Source organism: Rissa tridactyla, chromosome 7 (assembly GCF_028500815.1).
Source record: "Rissa tridactyla isolate bRisTri1 chromosome 7, bRisTri1.patW.cur.20221130, whole genome shotgun sequence".
NCBI lineage: Eukaryota > Metazoa > Chordata > Aves > Charadriiformes > Laridae > Rissa > Rissa tridactyla.
Genome location: NC_071472.1, coordinates 23,872,457 through 23,887,884, shown reverse-complemented (window position 1 = coordinate 23,887,884; position 15,428 = coordinate 23,872,457). Strand labels below are relative to the sequence as shown.

At 41.3% G+C, this 15,428-nt stretch overlaps 1 protein-coding gene across 11 annotated transcripts in view; it reads left to right on the top strand.

The window, feature by feature from the left end:
• HDAC4 (histone deacetylase 4) overlaps positions 1 to 15,428 on the top strand; it is a 415,745-nt gene that overhangs the window by 27,379 nt on the left and 372,938 nt on the right. For 10 of the 11 annotated variants that reach the window (XM_054209794.1, XM_054209784.1, XM_054209785.1 and 7 more), the window contains one exon: positions 501 to 750. In XM_054209794.1, coding sequence (XP_054065769.1) covers positions 729 to 750 — 22 coding nt within the window. In that variant the 5' untranslated portion in view covers positions 501 to 728. Of the gene's footprint in view, positions 1 to 500; positions 751 to 10,774; positions 10,842 to 15,428 lie in introns of all 11 variants that reach the window. The other variant, XM_054209795.1, reaches the window with a different exon arrangement.

Below are 15,428 nucleotides of genomic sequence, written 5' to 3'. Positions count from 1 at the left end.
TCTTAATAATCTGTTGGAGGCTTGGGCAGAGTGGGAGTGGAACTGATTGTGTGGGTTTTTTCCCTTCCTGCTCCAAGACCACTTCTTGGCACTGAGGAATTTTTCTTTAGACTTCTTTGGGGAACAGATGCGTGAAGTACAGTTACCACTCATACATATGGCTTTTAAAATATGGAAGCTGTTGGACTGAAGTGGCTTCATATGGCGCTTTTGGAGGATCAGAATTAGCATGCAAGTTTGGATTTTTAAGACTTGAATGTGTAGTTGAAAAGTGGGGTTTTTTTATTGTTTTTTTCTTAATGATGTTAAATATTAGTCTGCGCTTCTATGGTTATTAATTAAAATTACATCTATAACTCTGAAAATTACTCTCTCTGCAACCTTAATGCCTAAAACGGTATCCTAGTTTAATCTTCTGGGGATAAATATGCTATAATGTGTCATTTAAATGGTTGTAAATACTAATTCTCTAATGTAACCATCTTTTTCTTTAATTACAGGTTCCCATTTTGAAAGCCATTAGAAGATATTCTGCCACCCTATTGGATTACTTCCTACACAACTCAGCATGTCACTGTGCCCTGGATTTTATAAGGTGGCCATGATTTAATCCCCACTTCCAATTTCTATGTATTGGTGAAGCATTGGAGCTCTTTAGAGCTGCTGTTACTTGTGTGGAAACTGATCCATCTTGAATCCCTTCTCCAAAGGACTAGACGTTACTAGCAATGAGCTCCCAAAGCCATCCAGGTAAGGGCAAAACCACTTTAAATCTAGTAACAACAGCAAAACGCCATGTGTTTGTTGCATGAACAGACTTTTTTATTATGTTGAAACGATAATCCAGTCCTTCTCTCTGTACTCGCATTGTTTAAAACTGAGACTTTGCATGAAGATGGAAAATTTTCTTGTTGTTACAAGGAAATATTGCCATTCTAGGTTTCTAATTGTTCCATTACATATCCCTGAAAGTTGTAGGGTATTTTCTGAGATGTTAACCAGATGTTTAATTTGTTAAATCTATGCTGATAAGTATTGTACCTGCTGATGAAGTAGTGTACCTCTAAGAAGTGGTCATGGTTCTGGTGGTGTGTCTTTATGGATATTCAAAAAACCTCTTTGACTTTTAAAGTACTTTTTAGTAAGAACGAATAGTTTTGCTGGAACAAGAGTCAATTGATCCATCTCAATATTATCTGGGGGATTATCCCTAATGTGTCTTGTAATTTAAGAGGTACGATTCATCGCTACAAAATTGCATGTTTCTGTTTGTCAAGAGGATCTGTAGATACATGGTTACAGGCTTTCTAGCATAAAGTTGTCTTGCGCATTTGTATTCAGTGAGTTTCAGGTAACTTTCTGGTAGGCAGAGCTTTGTGAGCTTGTGCTTTGGAATAGGAATTTTAATTGTGCTCTGATACACCTGCTTTGACTGTTTCAGTTTATAGTAGAGAAAATGACTGCTGGGAAGCAAGTAATCCAACAATGGCAAGGCATGTGAAAGTACTTAGTTAACTATGCCTTCGAGAGATTACTTTTGTGACTTCAGTTTAATCAGTTTTGGGTTAACAGTCAAATAAGACTGCAGTTAAAAGCCAATGAACAGCTCCTAAGATTTAAGGAACTGTATATTTGTGGGGGAAGAGTTTTATATTTGCTTCGTAACTACTTCTAGCAGCCCATTTGCGTTTCTGAGGCCAGGAGCAGGGAATGCTGCAGTAAATAGGGATGCTGGAGTTTACAAGCAGCAGTGTTGAAAATCTGACCCTTACGTAGGAACTGAAATGAGTTTATAAGCCTCTAAAATTATCAAAAAGAAAAAATCTGGCTTCTGCTTCCAAAACGTAGCAGTCTTAGATTTTTGAAACTTGCATCTGGTACTATGGAGAGTTGTGAAACTAAGTATATTCGCAGAGTAGAGCGCATGTAGGTGTTCACCTGTGGCACGTTTCTTGCAATGTGATGTTTTTCAAGGGATCTGTTCTTCAAGTAAATGAATAGTTGTTATTTGAATGCTTTCCTGCCTCAAATATGAGTGAGACTGCGGAGCCAATGGCCATCTGCTTTTTTTTCTCATTGTGGTGGGATTGGTTAAATATATACCTATATTCAGAAACCAACAAACAGACCTAACTTGATATTGCTTTACTTAATGAGCAGCTCTCCAGGTATTTGGGAAAGGGGGATGTCCGTCTTAATTGGGCTGTTTTGTTGACACAGGGGTATTGGAAGCTTGCTGCTGATTTGTCGTCTTTTCCTTTAATTCATCTACTAACTCTTTTTTTTTTTTTTGTCTTTTTTGTCTTGCCTCTTGTTATTGGTTCTACTACTTTTGCTCAAGTTCTGTGCTGATGGTGTAGCAGGGAGCCCTGTAAGAAGGGCTAATGAAAGAAGGCAACCTTCTTGGCCCTTGTCACATAAGGTCTTAGAGTGAGGTACGGGATGGCTCAGTAAGAACAGAAGTTGTGCCTACTGTATGAGTGTTTGGTAGAAAATAAGACTACTAGTAAGGGAAAGTTTTGTCTGCTCTGGTAGTTAGCCCTTTCAAACATAAAGAAAATGTTGCAGTTGCATTATTTAGAAATATAGCTCAAATGTATTGATAGTAATCCTTGAAGGAAGTGTGATAGAAACTCAAGGCCCATCATGAACTATTGCACTGGAGATCATTTAAAGGCTGAAAAACTTTCAGAAAATTGAAAAAGCAGAAGAAATGATCTTGTGGTGGTATTTTTTTTTTTTTTTTTTACTGAATGGTGTTCTACAGGTGGGCTTTGTATATAACTATTTACCAACGGTGTTAACTTCCACAAAGTCTTAGTTCTCATGAAATGCTGTCGAGAAATTGTCCCTATGCCGTTTCTCAGCTTTGGGTTCTTAATTTAGTTGTATTTCCGAGCATTGGTTTGAAATTCTGCAGTGTATCATGGTGCTTTTTACCCCTGGCTTTCACTGTGGTATTATTACTGCTTATTTCTCTTTTAGAGTTAGTTTTATAATAATCGGTAGAAATATTTTCCAAACCTTGCCAAAGATAACATCTGGACTTCTCATGTCAGTTACGATAGCTATTTTGATTATGCGGGTACAGGTAATTATTGCTAATGACGTGCATTGTTTAAGGGAAGGCTCTGGCTTAACTCAAGAGCCTATTAAACCTTGCTTCAGTGGATACAAGTTTTCTTCTCTAATCTTCTCCAAACCTATCACTAATAGGATGTTTTAGGAACAGGGTCATAAAACTGTTGCAGCATAGATGAATGAAAGTTTTGTTTGTTTGGGTTTATTTTTTTCTTTTATTTTTCCTTTCACTCTGCAAAGCTCTCTTGTGAGAAATGTTGGGTACTGAAGGCTTCGCATTGAACAGGGCAAAAAGTCATGGAGAAAAATAAGTTGTCTAAGAAAAGTATGACTTCTGCTGCCTCCCCCAGGATTCTTCCCCATCACTGCCACTTTTTTTTTGTTGTATTTTGGAGTGAATTTTCTCAGAGAATGAGAAGTAAGAATGCCCAGGTGGGAAAAGTTAATCCTGAAGAGCTTCCAATGGGTAAATCAATCTGTCTTGAGCCCTAGATGTATGGTAAAGATCTTGAGCTTTGTTTTCTGGGCCAAAAGCGCACTCCCCAGTCTCCTACTTGAGCCTTGGGTTAAGACCAGCTTATGAACTGAACTTTCCACAAAATCTCCTCCTCCTTGCTTGACGAACAGGAGAATCAGGTGGGCTGCTGGTGTCCCTTCTACCACAAGAACTGTGCGCCCATTGCACCAATTGCTCTGGAGGAATGACCAGCTCCCTGCAGGTGTCAGTAGGTTTTGTGGATTCCTGGGCAGGAATGGGAATTGCTTTGAGTGGAACTGCTGGGCAGGATGAAGTGGGAGGGGAAAGGGGCTGGAATTGGAGGGTGGGGTGGCAGGAGGACATGCTTTCCTCTGCAGGGATGGGAGCAGGAACCACATAGACCTAATCAAGACAAAACTCAGAGGCATCACGTGCCCCTTGACTTTTGGCAGAGGAGTCACTGCTTCTTCCAGCGCTGGAACAAAGCTGAAAAAAATGCTGAAATTGTGCTATAAAAGATCAAGTTGCTGCAAAGTACAATTAAGAAAATTAGGCTCATTAAGATAACATTTGGGATTATGACAAAGCTTGGGGGGGCAGGGGAAAGTGTGTTTAGTTTCATTTCTTAACCTGTTAAGTTGCCCACAATTTAAATTTACCTTACATAACCCGTGGTGCTGATGCTGCTCATCTTACCCAGGCTGGCTGAGTTGTGAGTATGTTTGGGGTTTTTTGTTTTCTTGTTTTTCTTTTTTTTTCTTTTCCCCTCTTATTGACCTTAAATGATTTCTTGCGGTCACCTTCTACCTCCCCCCTTAATTTTCAGTGGCTTGAGTTTCACTATCATTTGGTTCTTTAATCAGTAAAGATTGTTCTGCTGATACTAGTTATACATAAAGATTAGTTTAAAAAAAAACAAAACACTTAAAGTTAATCACTCAACTGATTTGTATTTGTTTAAAGTTCACTTTCCTTTGTAAAAGCTGAAAATCTCCATGTTCAATGAAGCATTTTGTTTATGAAATGTTATCTTACAGGAATTAGCCAGTCTGAATGCAAATGCTATATTCTTTCTTCAGAGCTACTCTTGCGGAGATGCAAATTTTATTTACATTTTGAAATGCTGAATGTTTGATAATTAGGAATATTGAAGTTTTAAGAATGAGCTGCCTATCTGATATGGAAAAATCTGCAGCAGGATCATTAAGACTGAGAGGAGACACCAGAGAAAGCAGAAAGCTTCATGATCGCACAACACTAGGAAAATGAGTTAGCAAGTCATGTGCTGTGATTTGCTAGACTGATAAGTACTTTCGTATGGTGTTTTATCTGCTGAGTGCAAGAAGCCACTCTCCTTTCATACTCTGTGGCTCAATGAGGCACGGAAAGCCATTTCATGCAGTATACATAAGAGCTCTCCCTGTTACTCTCTCAAACATTTTGCACCATCCAATAAATATTTTATGTGTTCTCTTTTTAAAGATTAAGATGTTTCTGTGGAGATGCATTTCAAACTGGCTTTAAATGACGCTGACCTACTTTCTGGCAGTAATGAGTTTGTTTCTGTAAATTATCTGGGGGCAAAAGCATTCTTTCAATAAACATAAGCGCTACAGGAGTAAATTCCAGTCCTCCTTTAGCAGGGCTGGGGCACAACTGATACTTGGTGGTTGTCATCTGTAAGAGCATCTGGACGTGGTGTATCCCTGCTTCCCCCTACCTGTCTGGTGCTCCTCATCATTATAGCTGGATTATTCTAGGCTGGGCATTCAGGCTCCTGTTTACAAGTAAAACAATACTAGGAGTGAGTAATAGCGAGAACCTCGCTATCTCTGATGCTGTCTCTTGTCTGGATGGAAATACAAAGATTTCTCCAGACCTGTCCTCTTCCCACACTGCCATGTGTGTGCGCTTCATGGGAAACTAAACTTTTGAGGAAAGTTCCAACTGTTTGGCAGGCCCAGCGAGGTGACAGGATCTCCTTTGAAGGGATGCTGCCACCTGTCCTTCACAGCAATAGGGTCAGCGTTGAGCTTGTGGACTAGGAACTTAGTAGCAAGAGCTACTTGAAGCCGTTGCCCTGAGCAGTCTGGTCCCCCAGGTTTGGGGCGACTTTGAGGTTGGCTGAGAAGTAAACTTGGCGACAAGATCTGGTAGTGAGAAGCTTTGGGTAGAAGAACTGAAAACCCTTGCGGATGGGAACTGGGCATGTCTCCATTTACTTTTCTTTCTCCAACCTATGACAGAATACCTACTCCACCTGCATTCTGATTCTTATATTGTGTGTAAGCTGAGCCTGTCCTGGATTTTCTCTAAGAACAGTATCATTTTGAGGACCTTGAAAGTTTAAAGCTGCTACCATGAAACCTGTGAAGTTTTCGCTTTCTGGAGCATCAAACAGTTAAGACTTTCTGTACAGATTTTTATTGTACCCTCAAAAGAGAAGAATTGTTTTGTGCTTCAACTTGGGGTTCAAGTTGAAGTTCCTTCTAGGTCAGTGTCCCTGCTAAGTACATTCCTCTCATTTCTACTTTTTCTTTAAATGCAGTTCTTGCACTTCGGAATTCTTTAAAAGCCTTTTTCGCAAGTAAGTTTTTTAGCCTATGATGTATCCTGCAGTGCAAAGATGAGAAGCAGGTACTTATGATGAGAGGCAGAGGACTCTGAATTATTTTGAATGATGTACAGGGTAGGAAAAGGAAATAAAAGAAGGTAGTACTTTTAAAGTCAGATGATAACGTTTGAGATAGTCCTTGGGACCTTGTGTCTCACTTGGAAAGGAGAGAAACTTTTTTCTGTATGGTTACTGCATTTTTGTTATTCACTTTTGGTCAACCTCAGTTTGACCTGTACCTTATCTCATGTATACTTCCCCAAATAAAACTTGTACCTGGACTATAACAAGGAGTATATTCTCAGCATTTATTTTAAATTACTCAACTTGTTGCCTTCGTGCCACGCTCTCACACTGATGAGGCTTGTTTGTGTGCCTTTCATGTGGTCAGATCAATTAGGACAGAGCTGATGTTGAAGGAACACTTTAGTCATCCCATTGATTCTGAAAGTGATTCAGGAGCAGAGTCCAAAATTCTATTTATTCTCAGATGGATGTCAGCCATACATGACATTTTTTATCCTGTAAGCCTAGGAATTTAGCTATTTGGCTACCTGTACTTTTACAGGTACTGCTTATCCTCACCGCAAAAGAAAAAGTGTTGCCTTATTTTTGAGAGTTTTTGGTCAAAAGCTTTTGGAATTTTTTTAAAAGAAGTTTTCATATTGTTGAGTTGGGGAGAAGAGTGGAGAAACAACTGCAATGACGTTTCTTCTTTCAGTGTAGTTTTTAGTATATATTCTTTTTTTATCCCTTAACATCTGTAGAAACTGACTTTACAGTCAGCAAGTAGCCAGGAGTGGCTGAACATGGAGTACCAGGTGCCTTACTGGAGAAGCAAAAATTGCGGATGTGTTAATTTTATCATCCTTCAGTAAAGGCTTGGCAAGTCCCTTTCCCTCCATAGGTTGCAATGTACCATGAATTTCCCCTCACCCTTTGTTCTCTTCTGTTTAGGCTGCTAAGCGAGAAAGGCCTTTGAAGTGCACTGACACCTGCAAGGTTTGAGGTACCAAGTGGAGTGGTCAAAAGTCTGGGTGAAGCATGGAATACTTCTTAGCCAAACTGTGATGGCAGAAAAGCATTATTACAAATAAATGAGAGTGATCTTATTCATAGGTGACACCTATGAAATACAACGCTGCATGGATTTTAGGGTAACTTTATATGGCTGTTTTCTAGTTTTTGTGATTTTGCTCTTAGGAACTTCAAAGATGCTCAGTGGGATTAGATCTCAAATAATTGATTTAGCTAATTAACTGGTAGTGTTGCCCAGTTACTGAGGTAGGATTAGCAGAGTTTAACCCTCTGCTGTGTGCTTCAGAGTAAAACTGCAGCATCCACTTTGGTTTTTGAGCCTTTGTGATCGTCTGGCCGAATGGAGACTCAATGGCAAGTTGTGCAGTGTGTTGCTGTCCTCTTTTCTATTCCTATCCCTATCCCTTCTCTTTAATTTTTTTTTTTTAATTTCTTGAGCTGTGGTACTTGCTGTTCTTTCCCTTGTCCATTGGGGTTTCTGAGAGTTAGAGGCTGGCTGGGGCAGGGGCCACGGCTCCAGTGACTTCCTTGCAAGAAGAAAATAGGCAAGTTGAATCTTCTTTAGCATCTTTCATGTGATAACTAATGAGAAACGGGGCATACAAATCATTCTTCCCTTTAAGAAAACTAAAATTAGTATATCAGCAAATCTTTTAAACCCTTTGTTTCTATAACTGAAATCAAAATACTGTTGTTTCATCAGTTACTGAGGAAATCAGATGCTTTACCTGCAGTGCCCTTGTCCGCTTTGAAATGCGGAATGGCTCTTGGTGTTCCCTGCAGGAACTACTGTCAGGGTTTGGCTAAATGATGCTCGAGAGACTGATGTGCTGAAGTAAATTTTTAGCTTTTCAAAACCTAGTATTAGCTGAATTACATACAGAAAAATACTCATGGGCTTTTTTGAGATCCTCCTGTCTTCTTGTGATTTCCTTGAAACTGAACTAGATCAAGATTACTTAATATCTTCTTTCAAACAAAGAAGTGTGTGCTGACTGTAACGATTTAGGGATTTGTCTTGAATTTCAAGCGTGATTCAAGCTTAATTTTTTTAAGGCTTAAAAAACAGATAAGTAGTATGTAAAAGCCCTTTGGGACTACAACAGATCCGGCAATACCCTGGAAAGCTGCTGTTGCAGCTTATGGACCTTATAGCACAGCCATGCTCTGCCTTCACCTGGCTTCATGGGTTACCGCTTCACTGATTTCCCCACCACGCTGCTGTCAGCCCAAGGGGAGGGTCCATATCAGGATCATAATTGGGAATGTTTGCTGGTTAATGCACTTGTATTCACAAGTTCTTCAGCTAAGTCTGTTTACAAAGGTACTGCTAAACTGCTTCTCTTTGATTGTCATTTAACTTTCCTAACAATGTGTCTTCCTGATTGTGAAGGCCTTTCCCTGTCCGCCAGTATCTCTGGAGAAGCTCAGCTTGAAGGTACCACTGGTGGCACCAATTCTTCTGAGTGTTACCAGAAGCCCGTGCCTGTGTGGGAGGTTCAGTGAAGCATTTTTAATCCTCCTTTGAACACCAGCAGCGCAGGCTTTGCCAGGGAATCCACAGACTAGACTTAATCTTCCCAGTGTTTGTATCTGGTCTGCTCAACTTTGATGAAGCAACATCAGATTTATTTTGAAGGCATGAGTTGTGAAGTCTTGAGTGCATTCTGCAAGGATGGCTGTGCAAGGTCAGCCCTGGGGAGACCAGGTCTGGGAGCCTGACCACATCTAGCTGTGGATGCCTGGGAGAGAGGGTGAGAACAGGTAAGATTGTAGCAACAGCCATTAATATATCCTCTCAACCTCTAATCACGTATGACTTGGGATTTTTGGGGGCTGGGTGTGGTAAATTTTACATTATCGATCCTGTTGCTTTTGGAAGCTGCTTAAGCTTTGGCATTTGCAGGGAGTTGCATAGTTGGACCTTGCTGCATGAGGAGTGTTGCATTGACTCCCTCTGTTTCAGAGCTCACGCGTCTGAAATCGATGTTTTTGAGGGTCTGCTTCCTTCCACTGAGTGTTGAGGAGTGGAGTTGGTGGCATCTGAGGTCTTCACTGTAAGCACTGGACCTGGGTGCTGGGATACTGATGGAGATCAGTTGTACAAAACCGTTCCATCACTTTTGTTTTACACTGTTTTGGTTGTACCAAGGGATGAATAATCCCAGTGCTGAAAAAAAAATAAATCATCTTCCTTTGTGTATTGGTACTTGTTGACTTGAACATGAGCAAATAGGATTTTGCCAGTGACACCTTCTCCTCCAGGAGAGACTCCTACTGATGGGCAAGGTAAAGCTGCTTGCAGTGGAGGGAACTACTGGAAGCTGTCACCATGCTACAGCTGTGCTCTGTGGTAGGGATGGGATCAGGATGTTGGAGAAATGACAGATGAATTCAAAGAAATTTTTTTTTTTTTAAATCAATCCTGACCCTTTCACTATTCAAGAATCTATGTACTTACTTTGTTTGTAGGTGTTACGCTGCCAAACAACATAAATAGCTTTACAGGGAAAATTGCAATAGGAGTGAGGTCTAGTTTGTGAGCTTTGAACTGCTAGCTTTGGCTTCAGGTAAGCATTTTGTTCTAAAAAGCTACTGCTGTAGTTGTGTAACCCCATCAGACTTGATGTAATAGCAAGGAGTGTGGGCGTTAGGGTTGAGGGGGTGTGGGGTTTGATGCCTGTCTTGGCAGTGTACGCATTGTATTGTGTATTTTGACTTTTTTTTTAATAGATGTTGCTGTCCATGAACTCCTGTGTAATGACTCTGCTGTCAGGTTTCACCTTCTAATCAATAGACCAAGATCAATGCAGTTATTTGTACGTGCGGTCACTTTAGATGTACAGCCAGTCAAGCTGGGTGCAGCTGGGAGATAGGTAATGCCCCCGTTGGTTGGTTTATTTGTTGAGAGATCAGAGGGCAGGTTTTTTTTCTTACTGCTTCTGTAAAGTTGGTTTCAGTATTTTTGATCAATCAACAATTCTTCAGGCAGAGAAGTGTGGTCTGTTTTTTCTGGTGATTTTAAGAGAATCCATTGAGAAGGATTTTTTTGCTATTCTATTTCAGCATTAAAAACTTACACTTTCTAGTTAAACAGACTTCCCCCTCTCCTTTAACTGTTGACCTTTGTTTTTTGCTAGCTATAAAAAGAAATGTCTTAGTTTAAAACTTTTTTCACACTAGTGTGCTCCTGTTCCATAAAATGTTTGAGCTGCTCTTATAGGAAGACATAAAAGCCTGAACTAGACCAAGCTAACACTCTTTCTCTTCTGTGGTCAAAAAATAACCCAGAAGGATAAAAATACCAGAGCCCATACACCGAACTCTGATATTCCATCCAAGTATTGAATCTTTGACGTTTGTCTCTTTAGAAAAATCTCTGAAACTTCCAAGTACTTGGTTTGTTCTAAATAAGGTACCACCGGTCTCACACAACCTTTGCCAGGAGAAGGCATGCAATCCTTGCAGCTTAACAAACTCAGAAGCAGGGCTTTGGCATCTGTTCCCCACTAGCAGCAAGTATCTGATTGGCATTAGATTATTTTTTTTTTTTTTCTTTCCAGCAGGTGGAAGGCCTGTTTTGCAGGCTCGTAACTCTTTGACAGTTTTATCGTGATGGCTTCTTGGCAGGTAGGGGTGATGCTGTTCATTCAGTCTGCCTTAAAGATTCTTGGTTTGTGGTTTTTTTTTTTTTTTTCTTTAAAATGTAGCTTTCTGGAGTAGCTTTTTCAAATAGGTGATAGGACTTCTGCCTCTGGTTTACTCCTTTGTATCCAGAATTGCAGCAGGTAGAGCCAACGACGAGCTTGACGGGTCAGGACACCTTAATTGTCACCTCTGCCTCCCCCAGATGCGTTTGAGACAGAGTGATATGAAGAAATACAGCATCAGTTTATGTTGAGAAAGGTTTGGGAACTCTCTGAATTAGTTTTCTCTTCTGTTTTCTTTTGCACGGGGAAAGGTAAGCGCGTTAGTTCTGTTCAGGCAGTAGCTCCTTGTGACTTCCGAAGTCTATCTAAAAGAGCTGCTGTGTAAAAGCTCTCCTTTTAATTTTTTTTTTTTATCACGTTTGTCACGCAAGACCTCAGCTTGTTGTTTTTAGCACTTCACCAAAGCGCTTTCTAACAGGGTGCTTGAAGAGAATTCCTCCTCCTCCACTGATTAATTTCTGGCATGGAGCATGAAATAGCTCTTGCGTCAATAAATCGTCACAACCTTTGCCTGTCTCAGTCAGCGTAAATACAGTTGGACTCTAACATGCCTGAAAGTAGGCCAGAGGTTGCTAATTTTGCAGCTGCAAAGTGGTCAGGTCCAAGACAGGGGATGCTTGGTGGGATATCAGAGCTGCTGCATTTCAGGTTACAAGTTGGGCCTCTCTTTCCCCTGTTAGCTTCTTAAATTCTTTAATTGTATTTTATATTAAAAAAAAATGCTGTTTTACAACTATCTTAGAGGATAACGTTTTTAGGCACATTTGTGTTATTTACTAGAACAAATGTGTGCGTTTTTAGAGCTATGAACAAATGCCTTTCTCATCATACCTCCCTTGCTTGCGTTATGTTTGCGCTAGTTATGAAATGAAGATCGCAGCCTGTGTGACCCTGGTACTTGGGGCTTTGCTGGTTTTCTTCGGTGACCCTGGCTGCTCCTCACATCTGCTTATCTCTTGCTAGCCTGGTCTTTGTCAGTTGTTTCGCAGCTCGGCTGTTGCAGTCCTCTGTTCCCAGACTACCTGCGGGTTATCACTTCAGAGATCATAGAATCACAGAATGGTTCGGGTTGGAAGGGACCTTGAAGATCATCCAGTTCCAAACCCCTGCCCTGGGCAGGGGCACCTCCCACCAGACCAGGTTGCTCAAAGCCCCGTCCAACCTGGTCTTGGAACACCTCCAGGGATGGGGCATCCACAGCTTCTCTGGGCAACCTGTTCCAGTGCCTCACCACCCTCACAGTAAAGAATTTCTTCCTAATATATAATCTAAATCTCCCCTCTTTTAGTTTGAAACCATTACCCCTTGTCCTATTGCTCCATTCCCTCATAAAGAGTCCCTCCCCGTCTCTCCTGTAGGTCCCCTTTAGGGACTGAAAGGCTGAAAGCCAAGCTCAGAAGAGCATCTGCAATGGTTGGTGGCCTGCTTCATACTCTCTATCTTTAGGGATGCTTCTGAGTCAGTCCGAGACCTCTTTTCACTCCTTCACCTTTGGTCACTTGGGAAGGCTCATCTTTGAGCTGGTTGCTCAGGCTGATTTTTTTTTTTTCTTATGGTAATTCTGCAAAGCAGAACTAGTGTTTACTTTTGTCAGGGAGAATATGGATAGCATTGCACAAAAGAAGGGGATGTTTTGGAGATAATTGCCCAAAGTAATTAGGCAACAGTCATTTGATCTTTAGATGGTCTAGCAATTGGATGAAAGAAGCTTTCTACAAAGCCATTTGCTTGAAGGACAGTTGTTGTGCAAACCGGGTGCTGAATGCTTAAAGAGATGGAAGGTAAGAAACCTGGCGAATGACTTAGCAGATTTTAAAGACAAGGTAGAGCTTAATTTTTGGGAAATGTAGTGTCTGTATTTATTAGGTAGGAGGAAGAAAACTTGGATTTAATTGCCAGGATGACAGCACATTTCAAGTGCACCAGTCACTGCTATCTGTACGCCTGTCTCAGTTCAGAGATCCAGTTGCAAAGCTGGTCTCAAAAATAATAAAAAGTACATCTGAACAGTAAAGCAAATACTCATCTTCAAGTTGCTCTCCTATTGCAAAAAGCTGTGCAAGGTGGTTTCGGAGGGGTTTTGTGTGTGTTTTGTTTGTTTGTTTGGTATCCTTCTCTGCAACAAGTTTACTATTAGCAGTAATCAGAGTGTACCGAGTGTGGCCCACGCATTGCTGCGTGCCTTGTGACAAGCCACGGCAGTGGCAGGATAAGACAAGTTGTGCCGCTCAGATTGTTGGGGTGCTGCAGACGCCTGCAGGTCGGTGTCAGTGTATGGCAGTGGCTGATGGAGCTGCCTCTCTGCTGGAGTAACGCGCTCAAGTCATCGCAAAAAATGTCAGTAGCTTATCGACAGCATTCCTCCCAACTCCCCATAAAGCAGGAAAAGAGCAAAGCAAAGATGTGAGGTGTTTGAAGTGACTGAATACCACGAAATGTTGTCCTACTGATAAGGGACACTAAAGAAACATGATGGACTTAAAGACCTTTCCCCCCTCCCATGACAGAGTAGCTGCAGTCTAACACTTCAGACTCAGTCTTCTTGCTGCGTTTTGATTCTTGTGGAGAAGCTTGAGGGAGCTGCTGAAGAGGCTGAAATGATATGTGTGCAGCTGCTTGTTAGTGTGAACCGGAGGTTGGGATGCAACCTGCTGGTCCCCAAAACTCCAATGGTTTCTCCTTGGAGAATGCCTTGATGAAACAGCCTGCTCGGTCTTTCTGGAAGCATCTTCCTCCTCCCATTTGCATCACTAGCACCAATGCCCTGCATCTCCCCTGCCTGTAAGTTGAGTAGTTGATGGACCAAATGGCAGAGAAATGTTAAGAATATTTCTAAAGTTGAGATGCATTTTTTTTTAATGTATTCTCTTAAACTGTATCTAAATACAAACAAAAACTGCTGGTGGAGGGGTAGGGGAAAAATTCTTAGACATCCCACTCCTGGATGAAAACTTTTGAAGTTATTTTTGCCAATTTTGAGGAACCTGCTGTAGCTGCAATCAAACAAACTGTTTCTCAATAAACTTCTGCAAGTATTCTTTCTGTCCTTTGAAAAACAATCAATCTGTCGATCCTAATGCCCATGTCAGCCTACTGCAGGCGGGAGGAAGCCTGAAAGGGCAGGCCTTTGTGTGATTTGTGTCTTTAAATACTTTTGGAGATATAATACCTGTCTATTTGATGAGAAAACTGCCCATTTAAAGTTGACTTTCCAGAAAGGAAAGCCTGATTTGTTCTCAGCCCCAAGCAGAGATTTGACAAGCTCTGTGTTTTTTAGTACACGATCAATCATGTGCCAAGTGTTGGAGCTGCAGCATTAATGTCTCCTCTTATCTTTAGTTGTAAACTAATATTCATAAAGAGATTTACATGTCTTGGTCAAGTTTAATGGATAATATGTGCAGTGAATAATCCCCCCCTCCCCTTTTCCCATTAGAGCTTGAGGCTTGAGAATTAAAATATTTCTTTAAAAATATTTCCCCTTGTAGTTTGTTTATTGCTACATCTGAGATGTGCCTGGTGGTGCCAGAGAAGCCACAAGATGTTGAAAGTTGCAGGAAAAGGCAGCGGTGGTTGTATCAGTGTGGCTTTTCGGCAGCTGCTTGCCCATACCCATGTCAGTGTGCAGACCGCATGGACTTTTTGTTATTTTAATTGTAAAGTCAGATGGTGGCATTTATGCTTTTGTGCTGTACCTATAGTGGGAATCTGTGCCTAGTCTGAATTGGAGGATCTTGGCAGAAAGTGACTGCTTAGGAGTATATGATGCTGTTAGACAGCAACAAGGCTGTTTTGAGTTGATTCAGGGGTGTGGGGTTACGTGCAATTATGTGTGCGTATATACGTGTGTGTATATGTCTATCCTAAATCTGCCTTGGTTACTAAACCGTGAATTTGTGAAGGACTTTTTGTTGAAGTTGGCTATGGGGCCATCTTTTGGTTCAGATACCAGCTCCGCAGAAGGTGCAGATCAGATCCTGTTCGCTAGCATTTGTGACACTGCTGTGTTGTCACTTGTCTGTCCAGCCTTCTACTGTTGGTGGAGAAAGTTTATTCCTTAGGGGTGTGTTAGGCTCGGGCTCTGCTTTTCTGTGGCCTGATGTTGGATCGGGGTGTTGTAGCTTGCTTGTCAACACACACAGACACTCTCTCTCTCTCTCCCTGTTTCAGTTGTCTGACATACCTTTAAATAAATGGGGTATCAGCCTGCTGTGGTATACATGATAAATGATGTGCTAAAGATGGGTTGTGTTTCTAATTGCTGAGTAAAGCTGTGTGTTAAATCAAGGTGTGCTTTGCCTTTCCCTGGGAATTGATCGCTGAAGAGATGGAGATTAAATACGTTAATCAGGCTGGGACATGGCATGGTTGTTTACCTCCATGGAGGTGAGGGCTGGTTCTGGGAGCTTTCTGGGCTGCTGTTTGAGCAGTGGAAGGTGCCCAGCACTGGCCATTACACATTCATGTCTGACTTTCTTTGTGCCTGAAGTCCCAAGAGGGGCCTCTG